At 37.5% G+C, this 23,568-nt stretch overlaps 1 protein-coding gene across 1 annotated transcript; it reads left to right on the plus strand.

Moving 5' to 3' along the window:
• The first annotated feature begins 35 nt into the window (after positions 1 to 35).
• Positions 36 to 22,803, plus strand: LOC112562021 (uncharacterized protein YMR196W-like). The gene is made up of 19 exons (XM_025234982.1): positions 36 to 814; positions 1,066 to 1,234; positions 1,362 to 1,536; positions 2,247 to 2,385; positions 3,792 to 3,895; positions 5,367 to 5,516; positions 6,274 to 6,470; positions 7,453 to 7,564; positions 7,889 to 7,998; positions 8,834 to 8,950; positions 11,256 to 11,398; positions 12,336 to 12,453; positions 13,587 to 13,746; positions 15,360 to 15,544; positions 16,143 to 16,271; positions 18,168 to 18,297; positions 18,498 to 18,689; positions 19,364 to 19,460; positions 21,195 to 22,803. Exons 1-19 carry the CDS (start codon positions 408 to 410, stop codon positions 21,322 to 21,324), a joined length of 2,964 nt encoding a protein of 987 aa, XP_025090767.1. The 5' UTR covers positions 36 to 407; the 3' UTR covers positions 21,325 to 22,803.
• Positions 22,804 to 23,568: the final 765 nt, after the last annotated feature.

The raw sequence follows: 23,568 nt of genomic DNA on the forward strand, positions 1-23,568 counted from the left end.
CGGTAGACAACTCGAATTTATTGATTTCTCTCACAGAGTGCTCAGCCCTTATTAAACTGCTTTCCATCATAGCAGTGGCTTTTAGATGGCTCTGATTTTATTTACAACAGCTTGACGGAGTCGAAAACAAGATAAATATCGGACGGGATGAAAATATCAATATCACTATTTTTGCTTTAATTGCTGTTGCTTTTGTCACAAATGGAGTCGTCTGTTTACCTGTCTCAAAAACTGATCTATTTCGAACCCAAACTGACAGACAAGACTTCCTATATAGTCTACCAAAAAATATATTCACGTCTGGAATATAAATAGCCGCAACTTGTTAAAAGCTGTTAACACATGAAAGCCTGTGAAAGCACAAGACGTAAAGTGAGTTCCTCATAATTTTTTTTTTTAAATATACGATGTCAAAATCTGTAACTCCTAACTGGCTGCAGGAATCTTGTGAAGACTTGGAAGGTAGTGGTGAGCCACTTGAAAAGAAAAGAAAAGTTTTAGGTAGTGAAGAAAGCCAGAGAACAGAAACACGAGAGACAGACAGACAGGCAGAAAATAAACGAACAGAGAATGTAATCTGTGTAGAAGATCAACCGGGTAGTGCCTACCATGAAGAGAAGGAAGAGGAAAGCATAGATAACAACAACTGTAACCATCCAGGATACGTAATAACTGGAGATGGTAAAATCGTTTATGAGCATGGATCACTAGAAGAAAGTTTTGACCATGTTGATGATCCTATGTTCTGGGGTCCTTATTTGTCAGAGAGGCAATGGGGAACTGTTAGGGAGGATTATTCTGATGACCACAACTGGTGAGAACATAGCAATAACTTTACAATAGTATGTAGTATAGCTATATAGCAGTTTGATGCTGTTATTTTATATCAAAATCACATGGCTTTGTTTGCTTAGTGCACTTTGAATGCATTGTCTTCTTGAACAGTCTATGCATAGAGTGTGTTACCAAGGAATAGTCCACTCAAGTGCAGTATGTCTGCTTAGACTTCTTAACTTCATTTATCTTTGTTAAAAATTTGTTGAATTTGTCTGTTTTTGACAAAAGTTGGGAGCACATAACATACGAAGATGCTACCAGTCATGCTTATGTATCGGGAGAAGATGGTCTGCTTGGTGTCAGTGACAGGTTCCAGTTACTATGTGCATCACTGGCATTGTGGAATGGGAAAGATACAATTTTGAAGGAAAGGCTGTTTGGACTAACAAGTGTTGAGGTACAAAGCTTTTTAAGTGTTGATTGTTATGTACAATTTTGGTTATGTCGGGTACTTATAGATAATTCTAAATAATTTTCATAAAAGTGTTCATTTATTAAAGTTGTAACACTCTACAATGTTGTAGGGCAACCATGGTGAGGATTTGAAAGAGCTATATTATTACCTGGACAACATACCTGATCACAGCTACATGAGGGCACTGTACAAGTACCCCCAGGTTGCATTTCCCTATCATCAACTTAGGGATGAAAACAAAGCACGGTCTTTTGCAGATCCAGAATTTGAAATTATTGATACAGGTCTGTTTTAGAGAAAATATGCATTTAAAACAATGGAATTCTTAATCATCAAATAAATATTTGTGGCCACAATTGGCAGGATAATTTAAAGAGACATGTTTCCAGGACTTTTTTTCACTTGCATATTATCCGGTATACAATTGTGCATCCTTACATCCTTCTTTGCAAGACTCCTGCATTAGCTCGGGCTTTGATTCTCTTGTTCTTGCTGCATGGTTTTAAAACAGACAAAAAAACAAGATGCTTCAAGATTCTTATTCTTTTCTGACCATTTAATGTTTTACATTCCGTTGCATGCATGATGATAAGCTTGTGTTTTGTGTTAGACTTTCTTGAATTTGACTATTACATCGCAGTTGATGATAAATAGCCTTTGGATCTCATCTTGTGAAGTAATCAGAAGTAGGGTTTCATGTTCTAATTATTTGGCCAATAATAGCATTTATATTTTAAATTCTTCTACCATATTTTTTTCCATGGGTGTAAAGTCAGCAGCTGTGATATTTTCTGATGTACTTTTTTGTGTTGTAGTTCATTAATAGAGACCTGCAAATGTTCACACAAAATATTAATGTTGCATAGATTCCTGAAAAAAATGTTTTGAAAATTCAGAATTTATTTCTCATGTGAGAGGCAAGGACATTCAGTTATGTTTTACAATACATTTTCCAATAAGAGCACTCTTGTTTTTCTATGTTTTTAAAAAACAGGAGTGTTTGAGAATGGCTACTGGGATATCAGCGTGGAGTATGCTAAGACAGACAAGCTGGGTCTTGTGTGCCGCATCATAGCGGTCAACTGTGGGCAGGACGCAGAAACTTTGCACATTCTGCCTCAGTTTTACTTTAGGTCAGTTTTGTCATTTTATGTGTAGAAAAATGTTTTGCTAGGGTTTCTCATCACATAGAGATCTGTGTAAATCCTGTCAGAGCTCCAAATCACATAAAAAAAAACTTGCCAATTGTGTGATCTTCAAGATCTTCAGAAAAAACTGTTATGCAGAAGAGACTGGCAGTTGACGGAAAATCTGAATGTTGCAGAAGAAAACAAAAATCATACAGTCCTGCATAGTAACAACGCAATGAAAAAAGCCCTGGCCTACACTACAAACTAATAAAAAATATGTAAATTGCGGACAGCCTTCTCCCTCAAATCTGCTAGTCCAATACAATTTGATGTTGAGGGTCTGATGATATATGAGAACTTAGGTCAGAGGTCTCATTGCTTAAAAAATTTTGAAATAAACTGGACATGAAAGCTGATCTTTCATTATTGCTGGTTTTCATATGTTAATGACTCATATTTAAATGCATAGAAACTTGACCTTAATCAAGCTTAATATCAAGAAAATATTAACTTCTGTACACTAGCATATTTTATCATTATTTTTATTAATAATGCTGGTCACCAAAACACCCTTAGTTTTGAGGAAGAGAAATGTGTTGATCTAAAAAAGAAATCTAACAGTTATATCTGAGATCTGAAAACCCCCAACAATTGCATCTGGAAATCTAGTACTTGATTTAATGTAAAATGGTGATTTTGCTATGATTCATGAAAAGCAGCTTGTTAGGATGCCACCATGATACAGCCTTAGTTGCGGATATGGTGTAAAATACTAACAAACAACATTGTTGGGATGCTTTGTCTGCAAAAATTTATGAAGATTTGTGTTTTAGAACCTTAATATAAAGTAGATAAGAGGTTAGTAAACAGAAATTAAAGGTGCATGATCTTAGCTGGTGTGGGAAGTATCTGGATTTAGCTGAAAAGTAGACTGGCTCTACTCGACACAGTGTTAATCAGTATTAACACCAAAACCATGGTACATAAGGATTGAAGTAAGCAGGTCTCAGAGCTGCTTTCTTTCAAGACATTTTTTTATAAACTTGTCAGAACTAATATTTATAGTCTCTTAATAATAAGTTTTTTATTTAAATATGAGTATAAAATTATTTCAGAAGAAATGAAACAAAATTGTAAAGATTACAAAATGCCCAAAACAAAATTGTAGGTTCTGTAGCAGCTATGTGCAATGATCTTTTATGAGCCGAAATCTCAGTTTTGTTATATAAAACAGATGCATGCAGGCACAGAGACTCATACATAATACACATGCATGCACAAATAGCTTTATGTTTTTTTGAGAAGTGATAAATGTTGAGCTAGTAACATGTGAACTTTTACCTTTTTCATTTTCTTAATGCAACTGGTCTGTTTGACAAAGAGGTCTTAAGTATTGTTCATTCGTGCAGGAATACAGGCAGAGTGAAAGAACCTCTTCCTAATGTTCCAAGGAACCAACAGATGCTGATGTCAAAAGCTGATAATGAGTCCATCAACATTTCTTACCACCTTGGTTTGTAGATTTTGACATGGTACACTTTGGTCTTTTCATATTATTTTTATTTTTAATTACCTGGGTTTTCTAAAAAGCTAACCCAAGAGCAAAAATGTTTTCAGTTGAGTGGATTTAGCACTTAAATATTCTAATTTCCCTACTACACAGCTCCATTTACTAGACAAAAGTCTTTGAACTCTTCCATTCTCACTAATATCAAGAAAGAAGGATCAAGACCTCATTTCTCCACCAGGCATGCTGTTAATGGCAACATCTCGTCAACATACATTCAGACCTCTGGAACTGACGACAGCCTTCAGTATCATCAGAAAAGAGAATTCATGTACCCTCCTCCTCTCCTCAGGAGATTAAAATAAAAACAAAAACAATATATCTCTGTGACAAATTAATAAAAGTGTAATGTTCTTATTAACCTGCCAGCAACTTTGAACCTAATTTCATGTTTACTATGACTAGCTGTTAAAATAATATTTTTTAGTTTTGCAGTTGATATCTAATGTCAGCTGTCACGAAAAGTTTAGAAATCAGGCAAGAAAAATTTGGCAGATGCTTTTACTTCTCCAGAACCACTATTTGAAATTTCAGACCTCTTTTTCTTCAAACTATCTCGAAGTTCAAAGCTTTGTAGTTCAGCCTTTTTCCTAAATACTTATCATAATACAGTGTACTCATCATCTTGTTACTCAATTCCCTGTCTCCATCTATGCACTATGTTCATGTTTGCCACTATGTCATCTGTATGCTGTTGTACGTGCTCCTTGTGTGGTAAACTGTCAGTTTCAAAGGATTTGATTGTCCACAGTGCATTGAGCTCACCTCCACACTGAAATGTGCTCTACAAATTGTTGAATTTTATTTGTTGTCATTATTATGTTCTTGACAATTACCGCCATTGATGGAGACCTAGACAGAAATGATTGAGAGAGAAATGACAAATCTTTATATACAGGATTATTACAGGAGTAATAGAAGAAGCAAAAGCTATGCTCTTTTTTTAAAACAAGAAGGAATATTGGATTATTTGTGAAACGATGGGCATTACTATCTTAAAGGAAATATCAGTTGTATGACTCATGCCCACCTAAAATGTTAGTCCCATTTTATGGCATCAGATGTTAGAATGAGTTTTATAATTGTGAGATTTGCACTCTTACTATGTTTTAGGGTTTTATATTACATAGGATTAGCTATAAAGTTGTACCTAAAAATGTGAACACTTACACAGAAATTTTGCATATGCATTCATGAACTCATATGTGCACATAGTTTAGTTAGTGTATTCCTTGTTGCTCCTTTGAGGAGCATAGGGCCGCAACAACACCTCGCCAGTGGACCCGCTTTTGGGCAGCCCCCTTCAGTTCGGCCCAGGTGGTTCCGATGTCCTTTGCCTCGCTCTCTAATGTTCTTTTCCAAGTCTGATATGTGCACATGCAAGAAATATATCGCTGTCTTCTTGGATTGTTCACAGGGCATTGGCGTCTGCAGTTTCTGTCTCCTGACTATACAAAATCACCAACCCTCCTATTCACAAACAATATCACCCGTCCTTCAAGGGATGACTATTCAGATGGTGTGAGGTTGTTTACCAAAGATGCTTTTCACAGATTTATAGTTGATGGTATGTATAAATACATGCTCAGAAATGTGTACATGACTATTCTTTTCTGGGTGATTTTACTAGAGAAGGTGAGATTACACATGTGCACATATCTGAGCATGTGAATGTGCATGCACATGTGGAAAAGATCTTAAATATTAGCCTTGTTCTAAAAGTGGAGACTAAGAATTGAATGGCTTTGTGTAACGTAAATTATTAGAGTAGATTATATTGTGCACTCTGGAATGTGCATCATATATTCACTTCCAAGTGTGGCTGTGGAAAGGAGGGATTTGTTACTTGTCCATTTGCCAGAAATGATTTTCATAGATACATCGTTGATGGTGTGCTTCTGTGTGTCTGCATATTTGCATGTATGCACATGTCACAGATTTTGTGAATTATTTTAAGAGTGGGTGTGTGTTAAGAAGGGGTTGTGTATGTGCATGTACACGCAACATTTGTATCATCTATCATTAAAAAAAGAATGGTCTGAAATATTTTCTTTGTGCTGTAAGTATAGTAAAGACACAGATCTGTTATTTAACAGCTCAGTGAACCACAGGAAATGGTCACATTATGCTTTCTAATATGTGCATCTAATGTTCAATTGTTGACAAGCATGTCCCGCACATTTATATGTGCATGTATCCATGGATGTGTGAGAATGAGAGGAAAGGGGGGAAAAGGAAGAAGATTACACAGGTATGTGTGTACAGCTGTACAGTGTATATATATATATCTCAAAAATTATTTACATAAGTGTTTTTATTCTCAGATGTAAAGGAAGCAGTAAACCCTGCACAGAATGGCACAAAATGTGGAGCTCTGTATGTTGTGACTGTCCCACCTGGTGGCCATGCATGTGTATACTGGAAAATTGAATCAAACTTTGCAAGCACAAAAATCAACATTGACCATCTTCGAAAACTTTTCATTGACAGAAAGGCTGAAGCAGACGCATTCTATCAAACGGTCTGTGCAATATTTGATTAAAGGATTAAACGAAGCTAATTTGTTTAAAATATTTAGATTCAGTTATAGGCAGTTAATAAATGTGCCTTTTCTTTTTTTTTTTTTTTTTTTACTTATGTTGGTGAGTTACTTGCAAGGTCAGTCTGTAATTGACATTGTTAGAAATTTAAAGAAAAGACCTACTAACTCTTCAGGGCACAAACTCAAGCTAACAGAGCCAAACAGACTAAACTAACTTGTAGTTTTAAGATATCAATATTTTGATAAGAATAATACTAATAATGAGGATTTATATAGCTCTTTTCCAAATATTTCTCATAGTGTTTTATATAAGTCATACATAGACTAAATCATTAACAGCCATGCACCCACACTTGCATATAACAGACGCGCTCACTTCTACAACATGCACTATTTTTACAAGTTAAATTACAGAAAAATATATATGTTCATGGTCAGGACAGGGTTGCAGTGAAGTTAGAGTTTGGAAAAGATGTATCTTAAGTTTAGACTTAAAGGAGGCAATAGAATCAGAGTGACGAAGGCTGATATGTAATCCGCTCCAGATTGATGGGGCTTGGTAGGAGAAAGACCTCTGTCTATGCATCTGTCTTAGTGGGATTCGAAGAAGCTTGTTGAACAAAGAGTTCGTGCAGGCATATAGATGGAAGTGAGTTTGGAGAGGTACTGAACTGAGGACCAGTGCCAATCCGGGAGAGCACAAAGGCATAGATTAGAGTTTTAGTTGCGTCTGTGGTGAGATAATGAGGAATGGTACTGATCTTACGAAGTTTAAGGTAAGAATTTCTGCAGGCTTGATAAATATTCTGATTGAAAGTCAAATTCTGGTCGAGAATGACACCCAAGCTGCAGACAAAGGTGAAGAAAGGAATAGTTGAGTTGCCAGACAGTATGTTGGTAAGGATGATTTAAATTCTTGTCTGACAAACAAATAAAAAGGACTGAATTTTTGTTACAACAGGTGACAACTGGTAAATGGAGTGCTGATGAGGCTAACATTGCTCGGCAAGCCCTTGCTGGTCTTCTGTGGTCCAAACAATATTACTGCTTTGATGTCAAATCCTGGATGCAGGGTCAGCTTATTTAGCCAGATTTAAAGGAGAGATATGTGTACTGTCTTATCATTTAAAGCTGAAAAGTCAGGTTTTAGACCAGTGGATGATATTATTAATTTTAATTAAAACATGATCTAAACTAGTAAACTACATGTGAACTTATTATGTGCAATAAAGGAAATGCTATTTTCTTGTTATCTGTTAAAGTCTTTAATTTTATAGCAATTAATTATAGTTTGTTTCTGAAAAGGTTTGAATATATCATTGAAATAAATAAAAATGTATTTGTGTGAAATATTGAACCAAAACAAATCTCATGTATGAACTTTCTCCTTCATGCAGACTACATGAAGTGTTCACAAAATAAAGGCAAAAAAATACGCAATTCAGGATGGCACCACCTCAATAACCATGACATTCTTCTCATGCCTGATAAATGGGAGTTTCCATGGGTGAGGCATCTGCCATATGTTTGTTCATCATGAATTAACATGTTTCATCTTTTGGGAGTTGAGGATATATTTTTGCAATCAGTTACTGTTTTCAAAACTTTTTTAAAACTTATTACAAAATTTTGATCTATTCCAGGTTTTTGGACACAACTCGATGGAAATATTTAGTGCATAAATCTGTGTGGGTACGATTCCTGCTGAATGGAGATAAATAATTGGTTATACTGCATTAAGTTTTGAGCTCATATATAATTCTAGTTCTGGGAGATATGATTTACATAAAATTAGATAGCTGGCTATGGTCAAGTAATCTAACAAATCATAGAACTGGTGCACTGTGTTATCACCCTTGTGCAAATAATACGGTTTTCTGGAAACTTTCGGCTGAAAAATGAGTATATTTTTGCTTTTAGAGTTTTATCAATGTTAAGCAGATTCACTGTTTCACGTGTATATACCATACACATCATGCACTAAGCATTTGACCTATGTGGGGCTTCAAAGTAGGCTTTATAAGAGCTGGAGGGGCCACTCAGCTACCCATGTATATCTGCTAATCTATTTAACAAAGTTATCTATGTATATCTGTGAATGTATATAACAAAGTCTTCACTTGTTTCTAAGATGGTACCGGATAAAAATGGTATGGTGGCATGATGATGAGCCTGATTTTACTTTTTTTGAGAGAGAGAAAGAAAGAAACAAATTTGTATTTATGCACATTTAAGTGGATTCACTACTTCTGAAAGCCACTTTTGACAGTATGTTTCCTTTAGTTGTCTCTTTCACAGAAAACAATAAACCAATGCATTGCTGCTGTTTTACTTTTGTACAGTATGCTGGCTGGGATCTGGCCATTCAAGCTGTGCTGTATTCCCGCTTTGATATCAACTTTGCCAAACAGCAACTCCTGGTGTTTCTGTCAGACCGCTACATGCACCCACGTGGGCAGGTTAGACAACTTTTCATGTAATAATAGTGACAATAGACGAGATTTTTATTAAACATTTGGTTGCATCTCTCCTGCATTGCTTTCCAAGAAATAGCATTTATCAGTGGCTTGACCAAAACTGAATCATTTGATTTTGCACATTAAACTACAAATCATGCAAGAGCACTCATTTTTTTCTGATTGAGAAATAGAAAACTGGCAGATAAAATAAATGTTAATGCTACAGAGGATTTTTCCATAATCTACAGCTGCATATAACATACTATATTCAATGCCCAAAAATGCCTATGCCTTTTTGCATTGAAGAGATATTATCTCATTATAGATGTTAACATTCCATTAAGGTTTACATCTAAGATCATAAGCATTTCTGTTGTTTTTAATCAAAATAAAAGTCACATGAGAAAAGATTGAATAATCCTACATGCAGTTTGCAGTCTGAATATTCTCTAAATTGTATTTGAACAGGAAGTAATTTATTTGATAGGACATTTTTAAAAATGTGATTAAGTTGTTCATCTTTTAGATTATACATTTCAACTCTAAAGGACAGATATACAAATTAAAATTAGAGAGGAATGATTAAAAAAATAACAGTTACAGCTTGTTAAATGTTATCTAAAGGATAAATTTAGCGTGAGGTCCTTAATTATATGCTATCTTGAATGTGAAGTTGGGGTACTTTGAGAAAATCCACACTTCTGTACGTAAATATCTTCCCAGTATTCTCCTGATGTCACTAACCTTATTCTGTGGAGTCGTTATCGTTACATCTTCAGTTATCCCCCTTTACTGTGGGAATGTAGCGAGTCCTCGCATTGTTCTTCCTTCTTCATCGTTGTTACTATTTTATAATTTTGTTCAATATCTTTGTTACTTTTTGTTGACTTGTTCTACATCTTTGTTACTATTTTGTGATCTTGTTCAGTGCAATACGTTCGCCTTTGGCTGAGATATTACGCTTTTTAAATTCCCACTTATTATTATTATTAACAACCTTTTCCATAATGCTAGTCCCTTTTCACATCCTTCCTTTTGCAATATCATGTTACTCTCAGCTCCTTTTCTTGTTATTTGGTTCCTCTTTGTGTTTTCTGTATTTGATTTTATTCTAGTACCATCGTTTATTCTTTTATAGTTCATACGCTATTTGTTTTCCTGTCCCTTGAATGCTGTCCATGTTTCGTTCTTGCTCTTAAGCACTAAGAGCATGCTCCTTAGGAGTGTGAATACGTGCTTCACAAATTTTGCATTTATTATCATTATTAAATGTTATTATCAAGGGGAAGTAATTTCTGGTAGAAGAATACTTACTACTGCTTGCTATACATTTGCTTCTCTTTATGCATCCTGTATTCATAGAAAAACTTTTTTTTATTATGGTTGTAAATCATGTACAAGAAAATCAGTACAATGAAAAAGCAATGATGACCCGTGTAGAATGAGTTTCTATATAAGGTGACCAGACGTCTCAATTTAGGTGAGACAGTCCTGCCTTTGACGGTGCATCCCACCTGCTCATGAAAGGTCCCGCTTTCATCTAAAAAGTTGATTAATGTTCCGCTTGTATTTAAAAATCTGAATCTGATTACCATACATTAATTCACATCCATGCCTTTGGTTTTGGCTTTTACCTATCTCCTCCTCCCAACCACCGCCACCACCACTCCCGCTTTTCGCTTTTTCAGTTGTTGTTGTTTTTTTTTTTTGTCAGTGATGACACCATGATTGACCTGCTTTCGCTCCCGAAACATCTGGTCACCTTATTATATGTGAATGCTGAATCTTTATTTTTCTTGCATGTTCATTCTGAGCACATTTCGACTTATTATTATGGAAGTTTCTAAATGAAAATTCTATTATGGTCCTCAGAGTACATTTTGTACGTTCTGCAAATGACCAGCACTTATGTTGAAAATCACAAAGTAAGCAGCTTCTGTCATGATTGAAAAGATAGCTCGTGCTAGAAACGTGGCTTTGAGGTTGGTAGGCTTAAAAATAAATAATTCACCAAATTTATATAGCACCTTTCCCCAGCACCAGCCAAGGTCAAAGCTCTTTAATACATATTAACAGGCCCGTGAGTACATACCATTTTAACGTAGGCATCAAATTCACCATCATAAACATGCACACAGACATGAATATACACAGCATGACACACATTTGCGCACACACACATTATAAATATGTGTTTCTCATGTGAAGTTTACTGTCATTGTGTGTGTGTGTGTGTGCCAGACTCTATATGACCTGGGGGTTTTCTATCGACACTGTTAATAGAGCACATCACATTGTTCTGTAGATTCCAGGATGTGAGTTTGATCTTGGTGAAGCAAATCCTCCATTACAAGCCTGGGCATGTCTTCAAATTTACCAAAGAGATGGAAAATCAGACACTGACTTCCTGAAGCGGTGCTTCAATCGCCTTCTTCTGAACTATGGATGGTAAGTGAAACCTTTTTTTGAAAAAAAGATTTGTGTTTGAGCATGCATATGCATATGCATGAACATGCATGCGTGAGTGAGAGTGCGTTATGCAACAGACTGAGAGACAGCCGAAATGCATTCAGAATGGAGACCAGCACTGAAAAGAGCAAAGATATGGTCAATGGCAGTGGCAAAGCAGAGATCTAAATGAATCGGGTACAGGTTGAAGAGGTAAGCAGCTTCAAATACTTGGGTGCCACCCTCTCCAAGGACGGCAGTTCCAGATATCTGCATTAACAACAGCGGTGATGGCTAGACTAGACAGGATGTGGCATAGCCATAAGATAAGGTTCACTACCAAGTTCAAGTTGTACAAATCCCTGGTAGTGCCGATCTTGCTCTATGGATGTGACACGTGAACTCTGCAGAAAGAAGAATCCAGGCATTTGAGAGCAAGTGCCTAAGGAGGCTGCTCTAGATTTCATACAAAGAACATAGAACCATGACTTTGTATGAAAGAAGATTGTCACACTCGCAGGATATCAGGAACCTCTACTTTCAACAGTCAAGCAATATAAGCTGATCTTTGGTCATGTGACCTGGTCAGACACCCTGTCGAAGACTATCCTTCAAGGCACCTTGGGGGGTAGCTAACACTGCAGTGGCCAAAGAACTGACTAACAAACTTCAAAGACTGAACTGGTCGTCCTGTACAGGACCTGCTAACTATCGCCCACAATAGACAAGAGTGGTGGCCCTGTCACCTGCTGCATCTATCCATGTGATCCCCCCAACGAAAGGTGCCAGTCAAGGGACAACTGACAGATTGACTGATGTGTATATATGTGCTGTGGATGGGGTGTGTTTGTGGATGTGTATATGCATGTGCATTGTTTGAGTGGATGGATGTTCATCCATGTTTATGAGCATTTTTCTGTATTTATCACTATTAAAGGTGGTGTTCCCTTGAGTATGAGGACTCCCGTATCTATGGTCGAGGTTTTCTTGGGATGGACAACATCAGTGTTGTGAACAGATCTGGATCTCTTCCACCTGGCTGGTCTCTAGTACAAGTCAGTTAAAGCCCTTTGATCTGAGAAGCCATTTCTCTGATTTTGTTATCTTTTTATGTTCAAGGATTTGCTTTATGATCTAAGAGACTTTAACTTTGAATTTAAAAGAAGAGGTATATTACCACTGATATATTGATGATACAAATATTTTTGTTGCAGAATTTAACTTTTAAATGATTGTAAAGAAGCAGAAAATGCTTGAAAAGTCAAATTTTACATGAATTATGTTCATTCCTGTCTTATATTATGTTTGGGTGGTTTGATTTTAGTTGCTAAGTACTTCCCTTATGTGCACATTAAATACAAGGTGCTTTTATTTATGTTTGGTATGTAACATTCATTTTAGAAAGGAGAGAACCTGCAACACATGCTTGATAATAATAATAAAATGTGCCAGTGTGGAATCACACTCATACAGGAGTGTGCACTCAGTGCTTGACGAAAAAAAAACCTAGCTCAACATGTAGAATATGAAGCAATAATGAGGATAAAGTACAAAAAGACAGTGAAGACACAGAGGTAATACTAATTATGAAGAGGTAGCTAAAATGTAATCAACAAAGGGAAATCAGTAGGACAGGCTAACCCTGAGATAGAAAAGGAGAGAACGGGTTAGAATGGGTGGAGTGTATGTAAGAGTGCTGCTACTGAAGAAAAGAAGTGTTTTTGATGTACGTTGAAAAGACTTATTGGTGGGTAAATGGTGGATATAAATTAGAAGGGAGTTCCACTGGTTTGCCGCACCATAGCCAACAAGTCTGTGACCTTACATAATTGTTTTGGTGAGAGAAGTAGATAGTTCGTGCTAGTCAAAGAACTGACTTTTCTGGTTGGGATCTAGAGGAAGAAAAGGTTGAGTAACAGTATAAATGTCATCAAAGAAATTGAAGCAGAGCGCAAACAAATTGCACTGAATGCCAGTGTAGGGAATGTAGGAAAGGAGTGACATGGTCCCATTTCCTTGCTTTGAGCAACAGACTTGCAGAAAGTTTGAAAATGACATATGCAGGGTATATGGTGGTGTGCAACTGTGTATCTTATGTTTCACATTATGTCTACAGGGCCAGCATTATTATTAGGAAAATTAATCCTGATGATTGAGACTTCCCATTGAACTCTTTTATGCATTATAGGCAGACTGCACAGGCTGGGTAGCTTGCCTCTGTCTATGGCTGCTCAAGATGACGGTGGAGTTGGGCAGAAAAGATTCAACCTACTTCGACCTCATGTCAAAATTCCTCACCCACTTTGTTGACATAGCCGTCGCAATTAACAAGCACATTGACAATGGTGGTAAGTTCCATGACCTGCAATAACTCTTCCTGCATGTTTTACATGTCATTCTTTCTCTTGTGTTGAATCTTCTCTTGTCGATTCTTACATTTCATGTGAAGTATGGTGGAATTTTACTCAGAACATGGTCACACAATTCACATTGACCGCCCTAAATAAAGGCAGTTATTGGAAGCTGGTCTAGTCCAGGGATGTTACTTGGTTTCTTCAATGACTGCTTATTCACCTGACTATACAATGCTATACAACACACAGTGGTGTGCACAGGGATGAACAATTCCTACATGCAGCCACCGAACAAACACTACCTGTATAAGATATACTCCTCCCAATGGGTGCTTTGGAGCACAGGCAAATACACATGAATACTCCTAAGCTCACAGATTAACCTTTACATTAAATTAAATGTTAACAGTTCCTTAAATAAAGTAAAAGGTAAGGTTAAAGGTAAAGGTCATTCCCTAACCTTTTCAGGTCACTGGGGGGTGAGGCGTTAAAGACCTTTCTTTTGTCGGGGCCAGCTTTGTACCCATCTCTTCTCCCTCACTGCCTTACCTTCCCCAACCCTCTATGGAGTCGGGTACCCATCTCCAACAGCTGAGTCAACTGGGGTTAGTTTTCTGCACTAATTGAGAATTGAACCAGCATGCTCTCAGTTTGGATGCCAGTGCTCTTACCACTTGGCTATCCGCTTCTCCTTAAATAATGTACTCCCTCATAAAACATGAACATTTCACTTTCACTCTTAGTCTACTATTTCATAGAAGAGGGGGGGGGGGTCAAGCTAAAAGTCTGTAGTTTCAAGGTAGAGACGAGTATGTCAACTGTCTTTTTATAAGTTTGAACACACGCCTTTCAGGGTCATGTAAGAACAGCCTTCACAAAAACCAGCCGGTGGAGGAGCCTCAATTTGACGAAGTTAGGGTGTGATTTGGGGATCACAGTGATACGTCTTGCTCGTACAAATGCTCCTCTGAATGTTCAACAATACCACAATCCTTTTGCTTGTCAGTGAAAACCTAATCCCTTACTCAAGATATAATGTTGCACAAACTTCTGGTACATTCTCTCCCTTGTATGCAAGCCGCATGCAGGCATGCACATGAATATACACACACACACTAGTATGTTATTTCCCTTGCTTACACAAGGTCATATTCACGGTTTATTGCATCCCATTCATATATACGAAGACAGTACAAGAGGTTCATATGAAGCTCAAGAAATAATCTTTTAAGTTTATTGTAAATTATTTTTTCTGCATTTAGTTCACTGGGTAGATGTTTTTGACAACCACTTTCAGTTCCATCAAATCTTCAGCATGTTGTTAATTAAATTAATATTGCTGATTGATTGCTATAACTCTGTCTTATTCCAACATGTAACAGACTTCTAAAGCTTGCCACATGCTTAGCCTTGCTCACTACATCTTCAAAGCAGAAAGGGGTTGGGGTGGTGGACAAAGGATTCTCTGGGAAACAATGCAGTATACAAATTTTTCCAATGTGGTCAAAGGGAAATAATTTGAAAATGTGTCCCCACCAAAATAACAAAGCTGCTTCCCTTTCTCTCCTGTATTTTAAAAAAAATCTGATGACGGACACCTGTTTCAGGACTGTGGCATGAAGGGGATCAATTTCTGTATGATGTGTTCTACACACCTAGTGGACACAAGCCCATACACCTGCGATCAATTGCTGGCCTGGTGCCTCTGCTAGCCTGCACCATCATCAGCCTCCGTGCATTGCCTGTGGCGTCTGCAGCCTTCAGCCACCACATTGATCAACATCCACAGCATGTGAGGCGCACAGACACTGTGCTCACTGTCCTAAAGTGAGCATCCACAGACCTGCATGCAAGCACATTTGCATGCACACATACACTAACGAACAGAAAGATATACAGATATAAAACACATTCATATTACCCACAGATGCATATGCACACGTTTACACATGCCTGTGCACACACATCTGCACTTGCATTCAAGTCTTGCAACACAGAAAAAAAAATCATAAAATTTCTGAAGCGTTAAAAAGACATAACATATAGATTTACCCCCATTTTATTCCTCTTTTTTTTGTGTGTGTGTAAGTTGAAAGGTGGAAAACTTTTTTAAAGTCTATTTCAGTCATTTTGGGGCTTGATTTGACATGAGAGATTTTTGATATATTGTAGTTGTAGTTTCATTCTTGTCAGTGTGACATTATTTCGGTGTTGGTATATTGCCTCACTTTGTACTTTTTTTTTTAATGTGGAATATTCAAGCTCACCATTGGTAAACTTTGTACTTTTGGCATAGTGAAGATAGCAGGTCATTACATATTCTGCTACTGTGAAAAATGGTAGTGTTCTTTTTGGAAAATCACATCTAACTATTTTGGATGGTTTTTCAGGTGACACGTCTGAATGATGATGAGGTTTTCCTGTCACTCCTGCCCTGGGAACGAGTCAGAGCTTTACTGGAACATGTATTCTCTGAGGAAGAATTTCTTTCTCCATATGGAATTCGCTCCCTTTCCAAAGTGAGAATAATGAATTGATGAAATTTGGTAGCCCATTGATAATTGTATGTGTTCAATATGATAGATCAATAATAGTTCAATATAATATCTGTTAAATAGTAGTATCAGACATTCTTTATATGTACAAATGGTACAGACATATATAAAGCACAATGGTTGGGGTACTTGGTGGTGCAGAGGTGATGCCCCATCACCTGACAGACACTCTGCACAATGGATTCACTTGGAGCAGATCAAAAGAAGTAAGAAGGGAAGAGAAACCACTCCACCACAAGTAATAATAAAATGTTTACTTATATAGTGCATTAAAGGTGGGCTCAAAGCACTTTACAGAAAGAAAAACACACAAACATAATAATAATGGATGTTGGTCTCAAAAATGATCACTGAAAAATAGCCGAAGTCTAGCAGTAAGATTATTAGGTTAGTTTTACAATCACTGAGACATAGATTCTGTCCAAGAATTTCCGGAATGTAATACTGGAGGCAACCATCAGCATGTTGGGGTAGTCATAGACTGTTCACAAATGCTGGCCTCCTATGACGAGAGAAAGTTGTGGAGGCCAATGAGACATTCCTGTCTGCTAGCTGATATTAAGACATGGCTAGCCTTCGCACTTCTATGTATGACCCCTTTGCTGTGCAAGTATTCCAAAGCATGCAGTACACCCCACAAGATAAATGTTACCGCTAGCTCCAGCAGATGGCTGTGAAACAGGCATGCAGCAAGTGAAGGCAAGAACCATAGCCCATAACAGCCATGACTGTCCACAGTGAAGGGGAAGATAATTGCAGGGGTGACAGCCACCATGCAGTTTGCTTGTTCGCTTGCTTTTTCTTCATTCACTCCTCTGTTTTTTGGTTCTTCACATATGGCTCATAAATAATCTAATGTTGTCCAAATTTGCTCTGTCTAATAGAGCTACATTGTAACTAGTAGAAGACCTTTTTCTCGTACATTTTGAGTTACTGACAATATCAGCTAGATCTGGTGAGGCTTGGATAACTGTTCATTTACATACCACAAACACATACATACTGCCACAGCGTGCTATGTTTGAGATACAGTATATATATTTATAAGAGAAGGAATGAGTATGTGCCATATATGCATGTGGGTGGGGATATTTGTGGGCATTCATATATAATAATTATAATTAAACATATAAAACTTTTCTCCATGTAAATACAAGCTCAAGTTACTGCACATGAAAGATTAGAAATGAACCAACAGTCAACCACACTAGAAATACAACAAACCTATCAAAACATGAGCTAAAAAAAACTAACTGTATGGATGCAGAATTGAGGACTATGTGGAACAATACTCTTGATTATGCAAGATGTTTCTTAAATAGATAGCTTTGGAGGTTGGCTCTGAAAGCTTCAAGTGTAGACACATCCTGAAGAGAAAGGGGAAGAGAATTCCAAACAGTGAGCCCTGAGAAGGAAATGAGCATTTGCTAAATTTCTCCCAAAACAGGCAGACTGAAGAGACTGTGGTTGAAAGGTGTCGGTAACACAGATATGCTATGGTAAGCCTGGGAAGACAACAGTAGACCAGTGTGGCGTTGCTGTAATCAATGGGAGCTTGAGCTGGCAGCCAATGAAGCTCATGGAGGAGTGGTGTAGCAATAGTAGCATGGTCAACTTTTCACCTCTGGAATCTGAGCCCTTTAAAATTTGTCCAGTAGGCGGTTAAGGAGCTTGGCAGACAGTTGCAGCAATACATCTGGTACAACACAAAAAGCAGACAAGAATTTTGGTAGCAAAAAGCTGACATGCTCAAGCGGGTTTGTGGTATGCACATGGCTTTACATATCAACCCTGTTGAGGCACAGCTGTATCTCCATGGAGCTGTTCAGACTTCCCATGAACTTTTTGCACTTGTTTTAGGTGCATGCAGCTCACCCATTGGACATGGAGGTAGGCAATGAGAAGTTCAGTGTAAAGTATGCACCTGGGGAGTCCGACAGTGCAGCCTTTGGAGGAAACAGTAACTGGCGAGGGCCAGTCTGGCTGTGCAGTAAGTTGAGTCCCGTTGTCAGGCTGTATTAATTTATATATATAATATGAGTAGAAATATGGACCTTCCATCATATTGTGCAAATTTGCCTAGCTATAAAGGTCACTTTTTGTTTTGAATATTTGTATTGAGGAAGAAAGTAAATTTATTTCTTATTTAGACCACTTTAAACACATTTACACCTGTTTTCTCTATTACAGTGAACTATTTACTGCTAGGAAGCCTTGATACCTATCACTTAAAGGGGTTGCGCACCAGCCATCCTATCCTGATTCACCATCCTTCCCTCAGCCCTTCACACCCTGTAACCCTTTCTGCTGCTATCAGAGACCTGGAGAGACGTCTGCTGGCCATTTTTCTGCGTGATGCCCAGGGAAGCCGACCTTTGCATGGTGAGTTAAGATGAACTGTAGTTAAAATTATGTCTAATGCTTGTACTTTGGTGCTGAGCCTGTAACTAGTGAAAATGTTGGACACAACAGTCTTTATATCATAAGACTGTCAACTGATGTGCTGATCCTATGGCTGGTGAAAATGTAAAATGTGGCAGGAGCACTCTTCTTTTTGTTTCAGTTTTAACCCGATGAAGTTTATGCTGATATTGATCTTAATCAAAAATTATGAAAACAAAACAAAGTGGCAAAAATATTTATGTTAAATCACTTAAATAAGGTGCTGCCTGGAACACATGGGAGAGCAAAACTTGAAATTTCCACTGGCCCTGTATCTATGATCTATTTCCATAACTGTTTACAGTATTTAAAAGTCTGTAATTCTGCTTGATTTTCAAAAGATTAGATTTCTTTACTGTACTTGCAATAAAGGCGGTATGTTAATTCATTGTGTTAAGAGAATGACATGGGAAAGACATTTTAACCCTTCCCATCTGCATCTACTTACCCTGATAAACTGGATAACCATAGCTGATCTTTTCAGTAAAGGGCTCAAAAGTAAATGTTATGCCTGAAACTTTGTGCTTAAGTCTAGAGCATTTAAGCATGCATATGGGCCCTTTGGTGATTATACAATCTAATTTAGCCTTGCAATTCTTTGATTAATTTTCCAGGTTCAGATGATCGGTATTCAAAAGATCCCAAGTGGAGACACCTTATACTGTTTTATGAGTACTTTCATGCTGAAACAGGCCGTGGATGTGGTGCAAGGTTTGTCAAATAAAATTCTCTTCAGATTCTTGAAAAATGCTGCTGCCTGTCAAATAAACCGCTGTTTCCTAGATTATCTGAAAACCATGGTAGCAATTAAGTAAAAACCATGTAAATTGGGCAAATATGCAGATATTGCTATACAAAAAGCTGGATTTCCTTTTATCTTAATTTTATAAAATTGTAAATTTTGATTATGCCCAATGATGGGTAATTATCTGACATGAGTTTAAAATAAATGCCTTTAGTAGTTCCTTGGCTGCTCAGAAGCGTGAAGGCACCTGACAATCATTTATAAAATATCTGGTTGCAACATTCATGTTTTTCACTGTAGTTCAGAAAAGCAGTGCTTCCACTCTAGCATTATGTTGCCAGCTATAGTTGCTGTTTGCTAGATACATGACTTGCCTACATCAGTCTTCACTTGTTGCCATCTAGAACATAGTACAGTTTTAGTGAGAAAAACAGTCTTGTATTAGCATTCACACCATTAAACTAAACAAAGGATAATTTTGTTCTTTAAAAAGTAACATTCATTAAGTGGGAGAAAATGCAGATGATAAAAACATTCACTGACATCTAAATGCTTTAGACAGATGTGCATTTGATTATATGCTACAACAAAGTTTAATGAAGTTTCATTTGAAAAAAACATTAAGTTGTAGAGCGACAGATTTTCAAGCTGTATTTATGTATGTACTGTTACATCTAATATTGATTCATTAATTGTTTGGGGGGATGGATATCCACTGTTGCCTCTGTGTTTTTTTGTTTTTTTGTTGTTGCACAGCTCATTGGCAGTGTTTTTTTTTTCCTTGCATAGCACATTGAGGTTGCCATCACACGGCACTCTACAAATTCAATTAGAGTAAAAAGTGAGGTCTCTAACACCCCACTCCCCAATGACCTGAAAAGTTAGACCTTTACCTATACCTTTTTTTTATTGCTTACCGCATGACATATTTATATTGAGCTTTTTTGCCTAGAGAGTTAGTTCCCCTATAAATCTTTATTCAGGCGCCACAGTGGCAGGATAAGTAAGCATGACTATATAATAAAAGCATAATATGGTTTCAAGAACTTTATTGCAACATTTAAATAAATGAACATGAAATTTACAGATGCTTAAAGTCATGGTTTCTGAAATGAAAGCAGAGGGTTATATTTTCCTGCTACAACCCCATCTCAGTTATGACCCATGTGGTAGATTTTTAGGGAGGTTTTATTGTACTCTTATGTTACATTCTTTTGTTGTGTGCTATTTTTTTTATTAGTTTTATTTTGACCTACAACTGAAGTGTACTGAAATATTCAGTTATAGCTTTAGTGCCTGCTGGTGTAAATTTAGTGTGTGCTGTGCTTTTCTCAGCCATCCTATAGCAAAAAGTGAAGGCAAACATGTCAGTCTCTACATGTGTGCCACCATAAATGTTTGGAAAATAATTTTTATTGTGATTTTGAGTTTAAAGCATTAATTAGTGCTACCAATGGAATCTTCAGAACATAATATATGTTGTTGCAGTCCTCTCTGTCACTTAGCATGAAATTTCTTTATAAGGAAATGTGCAGTTATATGGAACAGGGGGTTGATCATAGTTTCTTCAAGGCAGAGCTGTGTGTGTTTGACACTTGAAGCTTGAGACAAAGCAAGTATTAAATCATTGTGTTGAGGCATATGCTTACAACTGTCGGCAAAGTATATATTTATTTCTTTGCTTTTTTACTCTATTGCAGTCATCAGACAGGATGGACAGGCCTAGTGTTAGAATTGTTATTCAGATTTCACAGATCCAGACCCAAGTCAGTCAGTAAGCACACCCCTCCTCTCAGAGACATGGGAGGAAAGTTATCTTCTGCTTCTTAGATGAGAAATTGCCCCAAGAAGAAAGCCCTATGCAAAAATGTGTAAAATTGCTTTGAAATCAGGAAACTGTGTTACTGCAGAACTGATCAGCGTAATCTGCAGCTGTGCTTATCTATAAATGTCTAAAACCAAGACTATTCTGTTAAACTGTTTAAGATTTATTTTTAATAACAGATTGCTTAACTTATGCATAATGCATTAGGATGGGAGATTAATTTTTTTCTATTTGTTTGCTTATATTTTATAAGTTCACTTTCTGTGTTTGCTGGACTGTATTCAGTCTCAGCCAGACAGATACTCATACGCCTTCCTAGAAGATTAATAGTCTGTAACTGTTCATCTCTTGTGCGATAGACCTTTGATGTGTTAATGCTGTTCGTGAAGTTATTATCATCAGGACTTAGGTGTTACTGCTGTTTGTGAAGTAATTATCATCAGTGAACTGTGGATTTTAGCATATAATCTGAACATAGACATCCGAGAGTTCACATGCTAGTGTACTTTTGCATCCATGTACACTTGTCTTCTGCCTTACTTCACGAAAAAGATTTCTTTGTCCAACTCCATTCTTTATCAGGGTTACCTTTTTTAGCTTGTTTATTTTTTTTTAAGAAGTTTAAGATAAACTGTGCCATTTGTACATCACTGGAATCTGGTTGTCTCATCTCTAGCAGACTGAAATGACAAAGATTTTAAGAGACAATTTCAAATTGCCTGGATTAAAATTTTTGGATTCTTTTCACTACATTTCCTCCTATCATACTTATTGCATACATTTGTGAGGAATTTGATGCTGAACATAGAATAAAAGTGCGGACCATAGAGAAGGCAAGAGAAAGCTTACTTTTGTTTGCATGCAGACAGGCATGTGAATCTCCTTCATTCCCTTCTCTCACTGCCCTCATCATGAGCACTGGATATGTATATGAGAGAGACCGACATTAATTGTGTAAAATAAACTTCACACACACACACACACGCACCCACGAAGTCTTCAGGACTCATTTCAGTCTGGAAGCGAATTTGCAGAAAGCCTGCTTAATGGTTCGATTTTCTTCACCCCTCCCATCGTTTTTTTTAAAGGGTGGAGTGGAGGAGGGAGGTTCTTTTTGCTCTAACCGACGTCTCCATGGCAGCCGCTGCCCTGTAGTGGAGGTGCGGGTGAGCGGGCGCTAGACGACTGAAGATAAATCAGTCACGCCTGGTCTGCCGGCCATCGCATGACGAGATGCAGGGAGGTGTGTGTGTGAGGGGGGATCAAGGCGGCCTGCCACAAAGCCCTCGTGACAAAACGCCATCTTCCACCGCCAGCATTCATCAGGAGCCGATAATAAATGTGTTGTCTTCCCCGTTGCTTAAGAGGCCTTGCGTGATTAGAGCCCATTGCTCACCGCACCCAGCTCTAATTGTCGCCACAGAAATAAAGATTTTTTTTAGGGAGGAAAGGAGAGGTGGGTTGTGGGGACTTCAAAAAAAAAAGATAAAAAAAAGGGGGGGTAACTCGTAAAGGGGAGAAAAACTTTGTCTTTCCGCTATGATAACTTGTATAAGATCGTAAATTTAAAACAGAGTATGGTGGTGTGTGTGTTGGGGTGGACTGCGGGTAATAATCATGTGTAAATACACAGTTTGACCAATTCCGCCAAATCTTGTAGGAATATTGGTTTCGATTGCTGCTCACTTTTACTGAAAATACATTTTACTGCCCCAGAACATGTTTGTTTCTGGCTTTTATTTTATTGTATTCTAACAGGTTCCATCTGGCTCCAGACAAAACAATAATATAGAGAATAAATTGTAATATACTGACACTGTACGCAGAAAAACTTCAACTTTGTAATTTGAGATGGTAGTCATGGTACAGGTCTCAAACACACACAAAAGGTCTTGTCCAGGCTTTACTTCATCCTGTCACTTGCCTACCTCCATTGCTTCTACCCAGAAAGACCCAGAATACAATAAGTCCTCACTCGACATCGTCGACCGGTTCTTGAAACGACGATTGACATACCTGTTCTCTAAAGTTAACTTGCTACGATATATTTCTGGTTGCAAACTCCCCTCCCCCCAAAAAAACAAACAAACAAAACACCACCAAACTTCTAAATAAAGACCCCAAAATATGGGAGAAGAAACCTGTCGGGTACTCGCAGAGAAGCTACGCAGACGTGGTTAGACATGCCAACTCCACACTGACTAGTCGTCCCGGCCGGGAGATGATTTTTATTTATTTTTGTGGAGGAG

Source organism: Pomacea canaliculata, linkage group LG4 (genome assembly GCF_003073045.1).
Source record: "Pomacea canaliculata isolate SZHN2017 linkage group LG4, ASM307304v1, whole genome shotgun sequence".
In the NCBI taxonomy this organism is placed as follows: Eukaryota; Metazoa; Mollusca; class Gastropoda; order Architaenioglossa; family Ampullariidae; genus Pomacea; species Pomacea canaliculata.